The 19,399-nt window shown below is 40.7% G+C and overlaps 1 protein-coding gene across 1 annotated transcript in view; it reads left to right on the top strand.

Moving 5' to 3' along the window:
* Positions 1 to 19,399, top strand: part of KIF14 (kinesin family member 14) — a 54,588-nt gene that overhangs the window by 28,261 nt on the left and 6,928 nt on the right. Inside the window, exons 15-29 of the mRNA XM_084851556.1 lie at positions 226 to 328; positions 1,038 to 1,198; positions 2,561 to 2,708; positions 4,618 to 4,770; positions 6,317 to 6,434; positions 8,373 to 8,466; positions 8,841 to 8,979; positions 10,255 to 10,355; positions 11,160 to 11,245; positions 11,950 to 12,171; positions 12,320 to 12,504; positions 12,715 to 12,873; positions 16,555 to 16,677; positions 17,952 to 18,026; positions 18,474 to 18,612. Of these exons, the coding sequence (XP_084707682.1) occupies positions 226 to 328; positions 1,038 to 1,198; positions 2,561 to 2,708; positions 4,618 to 4,770; positions 6,317 to 6,434; positions 8,373 to 8,466; positions 8,841 to 8,979; positions 10,255 to 10,355; positions 11,160 to 11,245; positions 11,950 to 12,171; positions 12,320 to 12,504; positions 12,715 to 12,873; positions 16,555 to 16,677; positions 17,952 to 18,026; positions 18,474 to 18,612 (2,006 nt within the window). The remainder of the gene's footprint in view (positions 1 to 225; positions 329 to 1,037; positions 1,199 to 2,560; positions 2,709 to 4,617; positions 4,771 to 6,316; positions 6,435 to 8,372; positions 8,467 to 8,840; positions 8,980 to 10,254; positions 10,356 to 11,159; positions 11,246 to 11,949; positions 12,172 to 12,319; positions 12,505 to 12,714; positions 12,874 to 16,554; positions 16,678 to 17,951; positions 18,027 to 18,473; positions 18,613 to 19,399) is intronic.

Raw genomic sequence — 19,399 nt, 5'->3', positions numbered from 1 at the left:
TAAAGAACTGTGAAATTCGTTATGTGAGTTCAAGGAAGCAAAAGACTCCCCTGCTCAAAGAGCAGTTCTCCATGTGGCATGGCCTTTGAAACCGTGGGTAGTTGTGAATGTGGCAAAGGAGTCAAATTCCACTGGGGTGGTAATCAGCTCTTTGGACTCTGACCTGTGTATCTAACAGTGATCAGCATCGCTTTGATATGATAACATCATGTTTCTTATTTGTAGTGTTATCGAACATACGGATGGTGCCGTGAATATTATTCCACTGGGAGAAGCAAAGACATACGTTAATGGGAAATGTGTTTCAGGGCCTACATTTCTGCATCATGTAAGTTGATTGAAGCAAGCATAACTAGAATACAAGCCTGCTTCAAGGTGCTGATTTTAACCTATAAAGCCTTACACGGCTTGGGACTGCAATACCTGCTGGAGCGCCTCTCCCGACATGAACCTACCCGTACACTATGTTCAACATCTAAGGTCCTCCTCCGGCTGCTTCCTCTGAGGGAAGCTTGGAAGACAGCAACAAGGGAGAGGGTATTCTTGGTGGTGGCACCCCAGTTATGGAATGATCTCCCCGATTAGGCTCGCATGGCGCCAACATTGCTATCTTTTCGGCACCAGGTCAAGACCTTTCTCTTCTCCCAGGCATTTGGCAGCCTATGATGAGTTTTAATCGATCCTGGATTTGTCGTATGGTTATGACTGATTTCTTGAAGTTGTTTTTAGATATATGTTGTCTTTGTGTATATTGTCTGTTCGTGTGTTTTTTATGTAAATGGCTTTTAATTTCTGTATAATGTATTTTTAATGTTTTTAATCTTTGTAAACTGCCCAGACAGCTTTGGTTATGGAGTGGTATAGACATGTAATACATAATAATAGATTAATTTATATGTGGCTTTTGAGACAGAAGTTCAAGTCCATGTGCTATCTGCTGATTTAGAGCAGGCTGTAGATGGCTAAGCTGATATTACTTGATTCCTCCCCAAATTCATTATAACATGAAGCTGTCAACTACCCTCTGCATTTTATAGGGTGATCGCATCATTCTTGGAGGAGACCACTATTTTCGGTTTAATCATCCAGTAGAAGTTCAGAAAGTAAAAAGTCAGTATTGTGGGGCTTCCCTTCCTGAGGATGGTCTAAAAGATTTTGAATTTGCAAAAAATGAATTGCTGACTGCACAAAGGGCTCAGTGAGTAATAGCAGATATTCTGGCTTAAATGGTAACTGTGTATTCTCTCTTGCATATGACAAAGCTGCATGCCAGTTTCTAGAACGGTGATATATATATATATGGACATGAAAATCAAATGACATAGTCATTTCTGAATACATAAAGAGAGACGTGCTGGATCAAACCAAGGGTCCATGTAGTCCAGCATTCTGTTCACATAGTGGCCGACCAGCTGCCCATGGGAAATCCATAAGCAGGACATGAGTGCAGCTGCACCCTCCTGCCCATGTTCCCCAGCAACTGGTGTATATAGGCTTACTGCCTCTGATACTGGAGGTAGCAGAGAGGTAGCAGCCATTGATAGCCTTATCCTGCAGGGATTTGTCTAACCTCCTTTCAAAGACATCCAAATTGGTGGCGATCACTATGCAAATTCCATAGTTTGACTATGTGCTGTGTGAAGTCCTTCCTTTTATCTGTCCTTAATCTCCCACCAATCAGCTTCATGGGATGACCCTGGGTTCTAGTATTGTGAAAGAGGGAGAAAAATGTCTCTCTATCCACATTCTCCACACCATGCATAATTTTGTACACCTCTGTCATGTCTCCCCTTACTTGCCTTTATTCCAAGCTAAACAATCCCAGCTGTTGTAACCTTCCCTCATAGGGGAGTTGCTCCAGCCTCTTGATAATTTCATTTGTCCTTTTCTGCCCTTTTCCCAGCTCCATAGTATCTTTTTTTAGGTGTGGTGACACAGTATTCTTAGTGTGGTCAAACCATAGATTTATATAAGGGCAGTATGATATTGACAGTTTTTATTTAAATTTTTTTTAATTATGTAGAAATCTTGCTGGCACGGAAAATGTAAGTGTGGGCAATGATTTAGGCCTATAGCCCATGGTTATAAGTTGAGCTAATCTGTTGTTTTCTTTGAAGATCAAGAAAAATTAGTGTTACTTATGGTCCTAACATGGGTAGTACTGAACTACAGCAAAACAGACTTGCTGTCAGTGGCAAGAGCTGTACTCTCAAAGGATCTTTCATTTATTCCTTGGATTGTGTGGGGCCCCTTATGCCAGAGAGCAATGATATTACAATTTGAAAAATGACTCCCTTACTACTTTTCCAAAAGGGGACATTTAGACTTAAATTTCAACTGTGATTAGGTGAAAGGATTGTTAAAAGTCCTGCACAGCATATTAAGAGGGTTTAAGCTCATACTTTTAGTTTATGTATGTATGGGGGTTGGAAACGATATTTAGTGACTGGGGATAATCAGAGTGGTATTCTTCTGCTTTATAAAAAAAAATGCTATAAAACAACCTTAGCTACTTGGGACTAAATTATAGTATTTACTTTGCTTTTCAAAACACCTTTAGACTTGAATCGGAAATAGAAGAAGCACGGCTAAAAGCTAAGGAAGAAATGATGCAAGGCATTCAAATTGCAAAAGAAATGGCTCAAGAAGAACTGAGTTCTCAGCAAAAAAATTATGAGAGCCAGATAAAGTCATTAGAAACACAGCTGGTAAGTCGTTACTGAATATTTTAAAGTAAATGGCCTTGATCCTCCCGTAGTTGCGTGCAACAGGACTGGGCTCTGAATGGTGGGGGGGTGTCACATCACCAGCTGCATCAAAAGACGCATCCAGTCAGTTCATGAGTCCTGGAGAAGCATTGCAATGCAGATAAAGATTCACGTTCTGCTGTGTCCACATCTACGCTGATTGTATGTGGATTTTCTTTATGGGTGGAAGAGAAGCAGTAAAGATGTATACTGTAGTGCAGCCTTCCCCAGCCTGTCATGCTGGCTGGGAATGATGGGAGTTGCAGTCCAACACATCAGGAGGGCACTGGGTTGATGAAGGCTGCTTTAATGTAGTGGTTTGTGGGCTGGGCTGCTAGGGAATGGCAACTAGGCTTTTCTTTTAAGCCTTCTTCATTAAAGTCATCCTGCTATACTGAAGGCCTCTCCTGGACAGGGATAGCTTGGCCACAATGGTACAGGCGCTTGTAACCTCAAGACTGGATTACTGCAATGCACTGTATGTGGGGCTGTTCTTAAGGCTGCTCCGGAAGCTGGAGCTAGTGCAGAACGCAGCAGCTCGACTATTGTCGGAAGCTGACCCTTTCCAAAATGCAACTCCTTTGCTGAGGGAACTGCTGTGGCTGCCTATTCGCTACCAGGCCAGGTTTAAGGTTTGGGTACTAGTGTACAAAGCCCTAAACAACTTGGGACCAGGATAGCTGAGAGAGTGCCTTCTTCCTTATCAACCTGCCCGGTCGCTGAGGTCTTCAGAGGGCATGCTTCTGGTGGTTCCACATGGGCCTATGGCCCAACTGGAATCCACCCAGAGAAGAGCCTTCAGTCTGGTGGCCCCCCTTCCTATGGAACTCCCTGCCTCTGGAGTTCAGACAGGCACCAACATTGTGTTGTTTTTGGCACCACCTGAAAACGTCTTTATTTCAAGAAGCCTTCCTTGATTGATCAGCCATGGTTTTTATTGGTATTCTGTTTTTAAAAACAAACATTTTAATATGGAGTTTTATCTTTTCTTTTATTGTTCACCACTCTGGAATTTGTTTAGATGAGGAGCAGTATATAAAGGTTGTAAATAAAATAAATACTATAGCACTTCTGCTTATACTGCTAATCTAAAAAGAATGAAGACACAAATATGATATCTTCAGCAGGGAGAAAGAAAAATGGTTTTTTTTCCCTTTCCCACCTTCCCAAACTCTCCCTACAGTGATATGTAGTTCCAAAGGGCTCATAGATATAATGTGATATAGATACAGCATGGGGGGAGGGGGAGGCAGGTTAGAGAGTGGTAAATGAAAATGATGTCCTCCCTCACCCTCCCATCCTGACACCTGTCTGTACAGTTCAGGAGGGGGAGATGTTTAACTTCATAGCACATTCCTCCCCTCCCAGGATAATATAAGCTGTTAGGAGCCTGAGGAGTCCCATCCCCCTCCCTGCCGTTTCCTCTTTCTCCCATCAAAACATGCTCCACTCCTTCCAAAGTTCCATGGTTTCTACTGTGCAATGAGCATATTCGTTTTATTGGGATGCTTTAAAGCTCCCCCCACCCTCCATTTTGACTTACAAACAATTTATTTCTGAATTCTTGAGGGATCTTCAAGTATGCAGAAATCACTACCTTAATGGTGGGTGGCCCATTTCTCTGATGAATTGATAGGCACAGGACCACTATGCAGTATTAGACAGAATGATGTGGGTTAATGGGGAAAAAAAGATAGTGAGAAAATGAGAGACCCTGCCTCAAGAATCCTTGTGAAAATTACTTGCATATGTATACATACAAATACACACACACACACGTGCGTGTGTGTGTTGTTTGTTTGGGGGCAGTGGCTTTGATAGGGTAAATAATTTTTTATTGGCACATATTATTCCTTCTTTGTTTTCTTAGGAAGAAGAATCCCGTAGGAAGCAATTGCAGGAAATGAATAATCAAATGGCCGCAAACAAAATTCAAGAGCTGGAGAAAGCCAAGCGAGGTCTTGAACTAGAGGTACACTTCAACAAGAAGCGCTTGGAAATGGAGACATTGGCTGCCAGAGAGGTAAATTATAAAACAACAATGACAAAAACCAGTATCATGTCTCATCAGTTGGACATTGTACCTGATTTAGTATTCCTTTGCTGAATCTGTACATTCTATCCAGCATGACTTCAAGAAAAGGTCTCGGGTGTCCTCTAGCTCTCCCCTTTTGTGAAGCCGGCTGATATTTGGGAAATAAGAGTTTTTGTAAGTTGGGTGCTGTGCTGATGTGGGCCACTGAAAGGCATTTCTTGAGGCTGTATTGCGTAAGCACTCAATGCCATGTTAGATATTTGGAAATCTATTGGAAGTAAGTGCGATGTCTTTAAAAATTGTTCTTTGCAAATGTAAATACAAAGGAAAATGATATCTATCTCTCCTTGTGAATGGAACATTAATTCAGCTTAGGAATGATTACAGGCTTGAGACTAGCATCCAGAACACCTGGAAAGCTGGGGGAGAGGACTTGCCACCATTGCCAGTCACCAGCATTTCCTTCTTGCTGCTGTCAGCCTCCTCTGGAGGAGAGATGAGAGAGCCAAATATGAATCATCTAGCCTGATGGAAAATACCCACTCCCCTCTGAACTGTATTTAAGCCAGGTTGCTGTGGCCCATTGTAACACAGCAAGACTAGTGCTAGCAGTGAGGGCTAGGGGATTTTTTCCCCCCTGGTCTGTTATTTTTTATTTTGCTCTATGTTTGTCATGTATTACATCTAGATTATAGTAATTAATTGATCCTGTGTTTGCTGAATTGTTTTTGTCTTATTTGAAATTACTGATGTGTTTTATAATATGCTCCCCCCCCCCCATGTGATATATTTCGATGTTGCAAGCTGCTTTAGGCACAGTCCATTGTAGAAAAATGGCATATAAGCTAAAACTAAGTTTGGTTTGAGTCACACTTCTGTAACTGTAAAGTTAGAAAATATCCGATCTACCTGGCTGAATCAGATCAAGGCCTCGGGATGGTCATATGCAAGTCATGAACATGATGGCTGTCCCTTTTTGTTGTCGTTTTGCACTCAGCATCTGGTATTTGGAGCTCCAGTGCCTCAGATTAGATCATTATAGTTTTTATTATTTATTTATTTTATTTATTTCTTACATTTCTATACCACTCAACAGCTGAAGCTCTCTGGGTGGTTCACAAAAATTAAAACCACAAGTACAGCATAAAACAATATAAAACATAAAAGCATTAAAACTACAGTATAAAAGTGTTTATTTATTTATTACATTTCTATATTTATAGAGTAAATACTATTCTATAATTATTTGTAAATCTGATTTTAAAAACAACCATTTCTGTCCTTCCACCCTTGCTGACTGGTCTGAATTACCACTGGAGCATATCATTTCACTACCATTTTTGTATTCATTTAAAGGCAGGATCCTCTAGTGTTTATGTTTTAAGTGTAATGGGTAAGACACGGTAATTAATAGAACTGATCCAATTTAGGATGGACAACTAATGTAGTGAAGTATGATATTAAATATCACTCCTCCTTTTAAAGAGCTGACCAGATTTTGCTGAAAAAGCTCCTAATCCTTGTTCTGTGTTAGGTTTTAGAAGATCATGCAATTCGTCATGCCAAGATTCTTGAAGCTCTGGAGGCTGAGAAACAGAAAATTGCTCAGGAAGTGCAAATTCTTCAGCAGAGTCAAGGAAATAGAAATAAAGGTATGGTTGTAATGCATTTACCTGAATGGTGCTTGCTCACAAATATTAATGGCTTTATGTGTCTCCTCTAATTCCTCCAACAGACAACTGGGAAGGTCCTCTCCCCTTCCGCCCCCATACTGAAAATATACCTTCCCCCCCAACAACTAGAAATAGAGGGCATACTGACTTCACATTCTTATATTTTTGCTTGGAGGGCAGCCCTTTTTTCACATTTCTTCTCCATTCACTGCAGAGCTATTGAATACACTGCGTTTCACAGTGCAATCTTATATGTGAGTTATACTCAATCGTATGCTAGCAGAAAAATTACAGTAGTTCCTGCTGTTCCACAAGCAGTTCCACAACTGTTGTCCGAACTATCACAAGTAACACCTAGACTAATGAATTTGCAATGAGTTGTGCAGCACTTTGTGCAATGCCTTGAGCAACGGTTTGCACAACAGCTTGTAAAACACCTTGTGGAACAGCTTGTGCAAGCAGAATCAAAGTACTGGATTTGACACTTGCACAAGGATAAGAACAGGGTTTCCTCAAGCTTTGAGCTAGCAGAATGATACCATTGGAGACAACCCTGTGTCTGCTCAGACATAAGCCCCACTGAGTTCAGTGGGACTTATTCACAGGTAAGTGTGTGTAGGGTTGCAGCCTTAATTTCTTTCAAAACCTATTTTGAGCATAGACTTGAGAGGGAGTTGTATTTGCGTGACATTGTGAGGGCTACTTAGTGTGCAGTTACACCAATGTTTTGAAGGGCGACAGATGTTTATCTTAGCATACACCCAATCCCTGCAGTTCATATATATTTTAAAATATTTATATACCACTTCCCATTTTACAACAAATTATAAAACAATACATCATTATAAAAGCACAATATTTAGACACTTGACTTGTTGGGAGAAGCCAGGGGAAACAAGTACATTTTTAATAATCTGTGCCTGACGTATTGTCAGTGTCTGTCAAAGCCTTGATGATGTCTCTCATTTCTAAATACAGGTAGACGCAATCACAGTATCAGTGTGGGCTACACAGTACATGGCAGGAGTTGCACTATGTGCAAGTGAAGAAGGCTCTCTCCATCTCCTTCTGCTAATCTGCAGAATAGCTGAGCTTTGATAGAGCCTCAGTGTCAAGTGTCCTAGGTCAGTGCAGAATCCAGAGGTGGTGGGAAAGAAAAAGTTTGAGGTAGCCCCAAGAAATTTACGCATACTGATGTGGTGGAATTCAAGTCTTTCTTGACAATTGAATAACACATACAAGCATTAGTAGTGTAATTGGACAGAGGTCTTTTCATCTTCAGGAATACTTTGAGTGATCCTGGAAGAGCTACAGAAGGTGCTTCTGTTATACACTGGATCTTCCCAGGCCACCCAAAAAACTGATTTCCAGAATTGGGGAACCCACCAGAGTAGCATCTAATGCAGCAGGAAAAGCTGTAGAAGAGGAAATTATGGAAGTGCCACTGTGCATGGAGGGACAACTGGGTGCTCACAGACACAGAGACCCAGTTCACACATAACAACAATCCATGGGTTGTTTAACTTATGAATTGTCAGGGCTGCGAGTGCACATGCTGCCTCCTGCCTGCTTGCAACTTCCTGGGTTATTCGTTCCTGGGTTATTAGTTGTGACATCTGAACCCAGCAATCTGGGTTGTTGAGGGATAAACAAACCATGGGTTAAAACTCTCAGTTGTTTAAGTGCCAATCGGGTCAGAGGGATATTCGGATCTCACTTTGACAGCCAAACAGATGTAATATCTGGCAGACTTCCAAGGTGGCTAATTTCTGAATGAGGTGCCATGTACTGATGATAGTGCTATTATAAATAATTACTTTTTTCATAATTTCAGGGGTTAATAATTCAGTGATTGATGTATAATTGTTAGCCAGTAATTCTTTTCTTTTTTTTAATCTCTTTGTAAAAAATATTTAGCAGAGCCAAACTGGAATTCTTTGAAACTGTCCATGATGATCAAGGAGGCCAATGCTATTAGCAGTAAATTAGAGAACCACACTGTCTTTTGCAGGTAAGTAATGGAGCTAAAGCAGTGTATGCTTTTTATGTTGCTGTGACTTGACTAAAATTAAGATGAAATTGCAGAGAAGTATCTATAGTCCTTTAGAAAAAAAAAGTAAAACCGAACCAAACTGATTTTGGATCTAGAGTTAATTAAAATTCAGTGAGATTCCCAGTGCTCTGAATTTTTCAAAAATGCTGCCATAATGCCAATTGCAAGTGTTTCATTTCAGAATTAAGCTCCTGTGTATTTTACTTTGTAAATTGTATTTAAAATACGATTTCTATTCCCCACCGCTCCAAGCTATAAATAATCAGGAGGCACATTAGATGATTATTGATCAATTGTGTTCTGGGAGTAAGTTCCTGTGTTTCTTTTCCCAGGCATGATGCAATGGATAAAGAAAATGGCACTGGCTCCTCTCTTCAAGTGCAGGTCCGTAACATCAGGCTGGGTGTTGCAACTTTCTGGAGCCTGGAGAAATTTGAAGACAAGTTGGCTGCGATGAAAGAGGTCTACGAGGTTTGTTTAGGAGTGGAAAAAACCCACTGCTTCTGAAAATAGTTATTTATTTGTGATATTTGTATACCGCTAAATATAATTATGCAGGGGACGTGGTGGCGTAGTGGTTAAGACGCTGAACTGCAGACTGGAAGGTCGGCAGGTCAGCAGTTCGAGACCCGAGTGCTGCGTGACAGAGTGAACTCCCGTCTTCAGTCCCAGCTTCTGCCAACCTAGCAGTTCGAAAGCAAGAAATTGCAAGTAGATAAATAGGTACCGCCTCGGCGGGAAAGGTAACAGCATTCCGTGCACCTCGGTGTTCAGTCATGCCGGCCACATGACCACGGAAGCGTCTTCGGACAGCGCTGGCTCTTCGGCTTAGAAACGGGGATGAGCACCGCACCCTAGAGTCGGACACGACTGGTTGGGGACACCTTTACCTTTTTAAATATAATAGAAACCCTAAGCAGTACTATAAATATTAAAATCACCTTTAAAATACAGTATTAAAAACAATTCCATTTACAATAAGAGCAATACAAGGAGCAGTAAGATGGAATAGCATGATTAATTTAATTAGAAGCTGGGGAAAGCTTGGTAGTACAAGTGCATTATTTAAAAATAATGCTTTTATGTGAAAGAGGCACTTCCGGAATTTGCCAGTGTGAGCCACCTCCTCTGGCATCGCAGCAGAAGAGGCTGGTAGGTTGCCCTTGGCCGCTGACATCCAGAAGTGATATTTAGACATGGTGCTGGTCAGCCATCAGAAGCCAGCAAGTGGTCTGGCCTTGGCAGCTCATAGACCAGCCTGAGGATGTGGGGGAGGGAGAAGGCCTGAAGACTCAAGCAGACCAGCAGGAGGAGGGAGAGAGAAGAGAAGAGGAAGGCAGAAGGGAGGAAATGGATGAAATGGAGCCAGCAGCACTGGAAAAGGGAAGGAAAAGTAGAATAAAGAGTTAGAAAAGACCAGGGGAAGGTGGAGAGAGAAGACCCTGGCAGGAAGCTTCTGGGGATCCAGCCAGAGGACCTTGGCGTGGGAGAGGAGAAGGCGTGGTTGGACAGCTTCCCTTTGGTGAACTGGTCAAGCCTGCAGTGAACTGCAGTGAACTGGTCAAGCCTGACTCCATATCCTGAAGTGCCTTTTTCTTCTTTCCCGTTTTTGGCTGAAGAGCAGATTAAAAATACTGTAAATAAAATAAAAAATAAATCATTAAATAGTTGGTTGAGTGTTGTGCTTTTCTTTTAAACTGTGGAAATGATGGCACTTTAAGAAAACATAATTTCTTTTCTTTCCAGATGAACGGTACTAACAAAGCTGATGAGATTTTTTATGATCCCACTGATGAATGGGAACCTGATTTTTCAAATGCATTGGTTTCTTCCCTTTCTACAAGGAGGTAAATAATTTCTTGTTTGAGTTTAAAGTTAAGTTCTGTCCCTGTACAAGTGTACAGGGCCAGTGTGGTATAGTGGCTACAGTGTTGGACTGGGAGCCGGGAGATCCAGGTTCTAGTCCCCACTCAGACACGGAAGCTCACTGGGTGACTTTGGGCCAGTCACAGACTCTCAGCCCAACCTACCTCGCAGGGTTGTTGTTGTGAGGATAAAATGGAGAGGAGGAGGATAATGTAAGCCGCCTTGGGTTCCTTGCAAGGGGAAAAAAGGCGGGATATAAATAAATAAATACATACATACATACATACATATATATATATATATATCGCTAAATATATGATAATTGTGAATGGAAAAGGACTATGTGGATGAACACTAAGGATAATTATAGGTAGTTCAATGTGGTACTGCCTGCCTGGCAGTACACTTGCTAAAAGAAAAGATTTTGGATATGTGATGGTAATGGGAATCTTTGCTTAAATCCCCACCCCAAAACAGAAAGAAGCAGGAAATGCATGTGAAATATGTCCCACCAAGACAGTTCTTTCCTCACCCTCTTCAGAGGACAGCCAGAGTTCTTGCTGAGGTAGACAGTACCACCACTGATTAATATATGTAGCAAGGAATGGTTTCTAGTATTCTTAGAATTGCTGTTGTGTTCATTCAATGATCTAAATGTAAATGAAAATGCTTATGTCTAGAAATACAGATGGAAATAAATGTATGGGTGAGTTTCAGAAAGTAAATGGAAGTCATGAAACTTAGAACTATTGTCCTCTTCTTTCTCAATTCTTGCTCAATGTCAGGAGAAGTAGAAGTCTAAGGAAGAGCAAACGAATTTCTGGATGTTTGTCTGAGGTAAAGATGAGACTACACAATTCATACTTACCAGGTGTGTGTATGTTTATACAACTGTGACCTTCAAAAGCTATCTTTAATGTTGCATTCATTTTTTGTGGCTTTTGATGTATCTTAAAAGGTATCTGAAGGCAGAATCCAATGGGGCACTTCTGCCCCTGCTGACTCCCTTCCTCCCCACTGATTCCCTTCCACAAGTGGTGGGTCCTGCCAATTCTCTTCTGCAAACAGGACAAACACTCACACAAGGGAAAGTTAGCACTTCCTAGAGGAAGCCCTGAAACAAGTGGAAATGCTCACTTTTGGAAGGAGACAGGTCGGCGGAGCTCCCATATGCGACCTGCATCCTTCCAGAAACAAGTGTTTCCGCTTGTTTGCGGCTGCCCCCAGAAGTGCTAAATCTGCCTTGTGTTAAGAGGTGGGCACCGCTTTTGGAAGGGAATCTGTGGGGCACAGGAAAATCAACAGGGACTTAAGTGCCTTGTTGGATACTGCCCTGAAGTTTTAAAAAATGTTAATGTTTATATTTCATATAGAGAGAGGATGGCATTCTTTGTTACATTCTTCCCTTTTAAAAGTCATATTTACTTTTTTTCAGATAGCAAACCTGATTAAAAATAGGGATCTGTTTATTAGTTATAATGATGCTCAAGTCTGTAAAAAATAGTAGGCAAGAAATACATCAGAGTATTGACTTAACCTAATATATGACTTCATGAAGCTGTTCTGTTATCACAGGCTCAACAAATTCATTGGCCAACCTGACCTCAGATCCACCTGAATCATTTCTACCTGGTATTTGTAAGGAACTGATAGGTTCAGCCCTGGATGTGTTGGTGCAGACCCATGAAGAAGAAGAGAGTGTGGCACAAAACCTTTTAACAACATTGTTCACAATATATACTGGAGTCACTGCTTTGACAAAGGCTTATGAGGAAGCTGAAGAAAGTCAAGAGAACTGTAAGTTCCATTTTATTAACCTGCCCACATTTTGAGTCTCCTTCCATTTATGTACAAATCATTGGAAGAGTATTTCTCCCAGTCCCTCCTGAACCCCTCTTGCCAAAATGAAGGGACTTCTAATTAATTATTTTTTCAATGTGTTTAGTTTTTATTGCTGATCAAGCTGCTCAGTCCTCCAGCATCAGGATTACTACTGGTTTCGAACAACTTGTGGTTCTAAGCAAGCATTGGCTGAACTGTTTCCGAAGAAATGATGAATTTGTAAAAATTTATGATGAACTAAGGGAAGATATAAAACATTTGGGAGGATATCTGCAATTGCTCTTGCAGGTAAGGGATCTCACTGCAGATGTCCTTTGAAAATGAAAGGAAATACCTGGAAGTATTGGTTTAAGCTGTATTGTCTGTAGGTGTATATCACGAATATTGCGAAATCAAGGTGCCGATGCTGAATTGTTAGTCCAGTTTATACTATTTCCACAATGTGAATCGGAATCAATGATGAAAATGCACACAACTTATCGTATTTTTGTCTCTCAGGGTGGCTGTTCGGATCTGTCGCTGGTAGTAGCAGAGGCACAGAGAAAAATAATGCAGATGTTGAAACAGATTGTAAAATACATAGGGCACTTGGCAGCTCTTACTGGCTCAGACCTACATTTTGCAGCAGAAAATAAAGGTGATGCAAGCAATCCAAAGGTAAAATAACTGTGCATGCGTGCACGTGTATGTATTATGTGTGAGAGATTCTTTATGATGATTCTATCAAACTTAGGTCCAAAAATAACTACTTACAGCGCAATCCCATACATGTCAGCTCATTAGTCCATTGAATTCCTGGGTAAGTGGGTGTAAGATTGCAGGCTCAATGTACTAAGGCATGATGCGATGATACTTCTATTAAATGGTCTTTGGATTGCCCCAGGCATGTGCTCTAAATCTAAAAACTGGAAATTTGAGAGCAACATGTCTGTGACTTTATAATTATCTCTAAAACTTTTAACAGCTGGCATATATTCTTAAAATAGATCCTGCCCCTTAACATTCCTGATAAGGTGGGGCTAGAAAGTGAGCAAAGAAATTATGACAAGGATCTACTGACAAATCTCAATATAGAATGGTTTAATGGATGGATTAATTAGCCAGAGCCTGTTTCCATAAGTGGGGCTGTGACGTGTTTTCTGAGGCTACTTGTGAGGAAGGGCAGGATATAAACCATAATAATAATAAGGCTCTGTGTTGTTGTAACAGGGAGTAAACAGAGAAAAAAAATACATGTACATTCTTTTCAGCGAGAACTTACAGTTTTACAAATACTCCTTTCATTATCTCAAAAGAACACCTATGTTGAGATTTGGATAATGCCCCCCCCCAATTTAAATTTAAGAAAATAACTATCAGTTTTGAACTGAATAAATGCCATAACCTAATTTGTGTAAGCATCTTGGGCCTCTTCATATAACATCTTATACAACCTACTTGCCTGGCACCTATGTTACAATCTCTTTGGCTGCAGGTAAAACTATTTTTATTTACCCAGGCATTTAAATTAATTGTAAATCCTAGTCTGTTTTTAAGGATCCTGTCTGCTGTTTATTGTTTGCAATATGATACTAATTTTGTTGTACACCACTCTGAAATACAAATCGGATGAAGGATAGTATAGAAATATTTTAATAAATCAATACTCTATAAAGTGCATTTGGAAGCCCACTGTTGGCATGTTGCAGAACTCAGAGTCAGAGAGACCATGGAGTGAAGGAAAAAGAGTTTTTCTTTATTTAACGTGCGGGCTTAAGGCTGGAATCACTTCCAAAGAGCCAAAAGCCCCGAGGCACATTAACACATTGCTTTTATAGACATTATGACACATATGAAATGGCTCCTCCTCTCCCTCCCGTGTGGGGTTGCAGTCCTCAACATTTCTTCTCTTAGCACCATTGTTTATAATACAAGAAATGGGTTATAGGGTAGCCATGATAAGCAGAGAACATGATATACATATCACTATGACCTTAGCCTTTGTTGACATAAGAAATTCCTGCGTCTCGTCAGCTTACAAACATATATTTCAGAGAGCAAGAGCTCAGCAAGAACATGAAGCATGAGACTGCATGAGGCTACTTAGTCTGACCCCCGATATGGCTGCTACATTCCCCCCTTAAATGCATAATTTTATTACAATTATAGCATTTCTGATAAGCGAATGCTCATAATAGTCTGCAAAGCACAATACAAAACTTTTTATAACATACATATTACTTAACCTCTTGTTGGGCTATTAGAGCGTAGAGGGCGGCAGTTTTACTAGCCGAGACATAAAACAGATTGGTTAAACAGCGCATAAGACAAGGAATGCAAAGGCATAACAGTATCTCTATGAACAACACGGGTAGAATTAGGATGAACAATGCCTTAAGCCAGCTAAGATCTGAAAGCCAAGAGGTTAACCAATCTAGCCAGTTGTTTTGTCCCATTGTTATGTCAGCCACTATATGGTGCAGATTGTTGATCTGTTCATCTACAGCATTACTGTTATCAGTTAAATTAAAACAGCAAAGCTTTTGGTGCGTCTCACAACCCAGATGATGAAGAAGGAAGAGGTAATCTATACCAGCTCGATTTTCTAGAACAGCACCTCTTAGATCACACAACTTTTTATTTAATAATGACAATGCTCGTGAGGTGGCATTTATGCTTTTGGCCAAGCTGCAAGCTAACCGGTTGATCTCTAGACCATCAGCTAAGGCTAAACCTGGAACTCCAACTAACGACACTGCTAATGCCAATTTTTCTGAGTCAGAGTATAGCTGTAGGTGGCTATTACAATTTGCAGTTAGTTGGAGTGGTCTAGGCTGCCGTCGACGGATTTTCTCTGGCCACAGGGGAAGAATTGGCACCAGGCGGCTAAGGCAACATGAGTGGTTATCAGACAAGTTGGCTGGAATGAATGACCAGGTACGGGAACCACAGATTCAAAACCATTCATGAGGCAGAAGTATATGTGCATAATTAAAAGATATGTTTTGAATTTCATTACAGTGGAAGGGGGGGCCAGGGATAGCTTTACATTTCCCAGAAGATTTTTGACAATTAATTATTTGTGCACAAGTGGCATTTCTTCCAGCTACGATGGGAGTACGTAGAGTGAACTCTGTAGGGGGTAAGATTTTTGTAACTATGCCCCAGTCAGAATTTTGGGAATAAGTCAAGTTTATATTAAAATTGCTTAATATAGTCTCGTTTTGAATTATTTCAGGATGCTTACAGACAGGTATTAGGCAAGAGCTAATAAGCCTGTTTGCAGGTATATCTTTTGGTAAACAAAAATGCTTTACTTTAGTGATGTTAGCTAAGTGAAGCCAGCGAATCACTGGGACAGATTTTCTCCTTCAGGGGCAGACCCCCCTTTTTCGCACCTTATTGAGGAACTATAATACAACACCACTAACACTACAACATGCATACTTGATCTTCTTTGGGATCTGACCGTACGCTGGGCAGCTATTCACCTGGCTAGCTGCAGTAGGGTCTAGTCCCCTTCTTCAATTTTCCCCAGTTGCAGGTCTGACCGTACGCAGGGTGGACAGTCTCCCGGTGTGCCCACAGTAAGGTCTAGCCTGAGTCTTCTTACTGCTTTTTCAGAATAATTTTTAAAGGATTTTTAGGATTTCTGGTCACAGTCCACTCCCCCCCCCCTTGCTCTCTTGACTCGTGTCCAATGTATCTAGGGTTTAACTCCAGCTACTTTCACAGCTGTGGGGGTGGAAAGTATAACAGTTTTTGGCCCTCTCTATCTGGGAGTCAAAGGGTCATTTTTTTACTTTTTAACCCATACTTTATCTTCTGGTTGGAAAGGATAAACTTCTGTGATGGGAATTGGGGGCTTATTTTCTAAGACAAAGCGACGCTGGGCTTGAAGAACTTTGCCCAGTGTTTGGACTTCTTGTTTAATGCTAACGTTTGCTTGCTCTTGATGCCACTCCAGTGTCAATCATGAAGTCAATGTCACAGCCCCTCACAGTCAATGTCATGGCCCCTCTCAAGCTGTCTTCTCTCTCGCCCGTTCTGGTTCCTTTGGTTTTCTCCTTTGTGTATTTGATTTATTTTATTTGGGCATTCATGCCACCAATGTCTATCTTGTCCACACTGGGCACACTGGTTTTTTTCTTAAGAATCTTCTGCTTCTGCTGGGTCTTCTTCTATTTCCTTGTCCACGTCTTCTTGGGCCTCTGGGTCGAGGGGGGTATATTGGCGATAGGCATCTAAAAGACGCTGCAAGTACGCTCTGAATAATATTTCAAATTATAACTGACCACTGCATTTTAAAAGAAATCTCTCCCCCCCCCTCTCTCTCACTCTCACCCCCTCTCTTATCAGAAGCAGTTCATGCCAGACATCTGTGAAGGAATAGACTCGGGATTGGAGCACCTTTTTGACTGTATAAAGAAAACATCTAGGGTGATGCAGAATGAACTCTTAAAATGGTACCCACAAAATGAGGTGATGTGGACATAATGATCACCTTCTTTAGGCATGAAGAGGAAAACATTTTTAACCATGCCACAAATTTAATCATGTTTTGACAAGATTTGCACTGATTTTATTTCTGAAATCCAGGAACATGTTGGTTGTTCTCATATACATAACTGTGTATCTATAACTTATCACTATTTGTACTTCATAGCTTATTATGACAGCTGTTGATGCCTTGTAAAAAAATCGGCACCATTTGCATATGGGATATTGAAACTCTCTACTGCATAAACTGCTCGCTTCCTTACACAGAACAGAATAGTTTGTACAAACGTGCCTGTTACAGTGGCAGCAGAAATTGTAAAAAATGATCTTGGAATACTTTCTATAGGAGTATTTCACTTTTTTTGTATTCCTAATTGGCTCTTACTGCCTTTGCAGGCACACTGTAGCATTAAGAGGAAAAAAAATGTTAATTTTTAACTGTAAAGAAGCTCTTTATTTAACTACCCCCTAAAACTAACAAGGGATCTTCTTAGTTCATTGATGGCAAAATGAGACACACCTTTCCTGTGACAGCTGTTATATATGAATTATAAAAGCTCTTTCCACAGAAGTAGTACAGTACATATATATATATATATATATATATATATATATATGCCAAAATGCAAAATCCTGCTTAAGAAGGGGGTCTGGGCACACTCAATAGAATTTGTAGCTTCTTTTTCTTTGAGCCGCTGACATCTTACCCACCCTCCCTGATGCCATATCACAAACTGCTTTAAAATCTTCTCTCAGTTTCAAACGTAGCCTGCGGGATGGCATGCAGGGAGGAGCAGGGCCACTGTTCAAGGAAAGTAGTCTTTGAATAAAATGGCTCAAACAGCACAAATCCCAGATCAATACATTGGACTTTTTTTTTTAATCGTGCAACTTTTCATTAATTTCTGCATAACTGCTTCTTGGAAATGCTCTATAAAACAATGACAGGGTTCTGACATCATGTAGCAAACTCTGATCAGCCCAATTGGGGATTGGATATTAAAAATGGCTGCTGAACATGCTTGGCACGCACCGCAGCAAGTCATAGGACATGCCGCCATTATGTGCGAAGTGGGACACAGCCTCTCCACATCGGGATGTAATATTTGTTGTGTGGTAGAGGTGTATAGGCAGTGCCCACTATACTATCACCTAAATATTGTGCTGCCTGGACCAAAGTATTTGTATATCTTGGCTTGTCTATGCGCTTATGGTTGAAAATTTAATACAATATATTTTTAAATGCCTTTTTTCAGGTTCAGAATCGGATAAAGAATAAAGCTACAGCTTTGGCTAAAGTAATTGAAAATATTGTATCTGATTGTAAAAAGGTAAACAAAAGCTCTTCTTCAATTACATTTTTCATTGAGTCCTTAGCAAGAGTAGTGTTGGTTACATGTCGCAATGAAGTATTGTTTACTATACCGTGGGAATGTAACATTTTCTCGGTATTCTTAAGCTTTGCCGCAAAGTGTACAGTCATCAAGGCAAGGTAGCCAATCCCAACGATCTGCATAATAATGCACATGCTTTCCATCATTTGTTGATACTTTCCATTTTTAGCTGTATATGCGAAGAGATCGTTACTGTAGGCACACCGCACCTTCGTAGGTCTTTAGAGACCTGTATAGCTCTTGAGTGCTTGTCTTTCAAAAGCTGTACAGGAAGCAGTGCTGGGGTGGGGAGCAGCAGCTTTATGGTAGTGCTCTGTGCTACCTCTGTTTGATAAAACTGTTTGTGTTGTCTTAACACTTCCTGAAAACCTGTTGTTAACACAGAAGGACGCAGCAAATCTATTAAGGAGAGAAGGATCTGTTGACCAGGATTTAAGGGAAGCAACATGTACAGCTGTTGAATTCTTGGCATTACATCATTGTCTAGATCAAGTCTACCAGATTGTTACGTCTTCATTACAAGGTATTTTACTAAGTTCTTACATTATGCATCCTGCAAAACCACTTTAAAAGTATGATTAAAGAGATGCAAGAGTCAGTGCTGGGGTCCTCTATTTTGTTACGTTGGAAGCTATCCATTACGATCATTTTTTCTTAACCATGTTTATTCCCTTCTTCATCAATGAGTGAGGCCAAGTTCACATATTAACTCTGTGATAGTATTGTTGCCACAGAACCGCTTTTCTGAAACCACTCCCACATCTCAATGGTTACTTTGTAAAAGTGCCACTCGCTTAACTGGCTTTGACTACGTGCTCCTTCTCATACCATTGTCATCAGTCCTGATGAAGGCATAGAATTGGTATGGGGAGTATGCATGCTGTCTGTTTACATGTTACTGATGCAAAGAAGGCCACCATGAGAAAGCAGTTTTGCAGTGACAGCCTTGCCACAGAGGGCAATGAAGCAGACGGAGAGAGATGTCTATGAGGATCTTACAGCATTCAGACCAGAGACATCACTGTTTCTCCTGTATGTAATGTGCAAAAAATTTAGATGTCTGCATTTTATTTCACTGTGTCCATGGAGTTTGCATTACTTAATATATGAATTGTCACACATGTTCCACTCAGGGTAAAATTATCTCCTTGTCCCTATGTTTAAATGCTGATGGTTGCTGCTATTGGTATGCAGAGTGCAAAATTCTCAGGGCCATTCAACATGCATGATAAGATGGCTAGTGGGTTGCGCATGATGGCTTCCTGAATTCCAGGAGCAGTGCATTCCGAAATACGTCCCACAGACTTTCT

Source organism: Heloderma suspectum, chromosome 4 (assembly GCF_057233095.1).
Source record: "Heloderma suspectum isolate Gila_16-S chromosome 4, 16-S_ref, whole genome shotgun sequence".
Classification (NCBI taxonomy): domain Eukaryota; kingdom Metazoa; phylum Chordata; class Lepidosauria; order Squamata; family Helodermatidae; genus Heloderma; species Heloderma suspectum.
The sequence above is the reverse complement of the archived record's forward strand: the minus strand, read 5'-3'. Positions and strand labels throughout refer to the sequence as shown.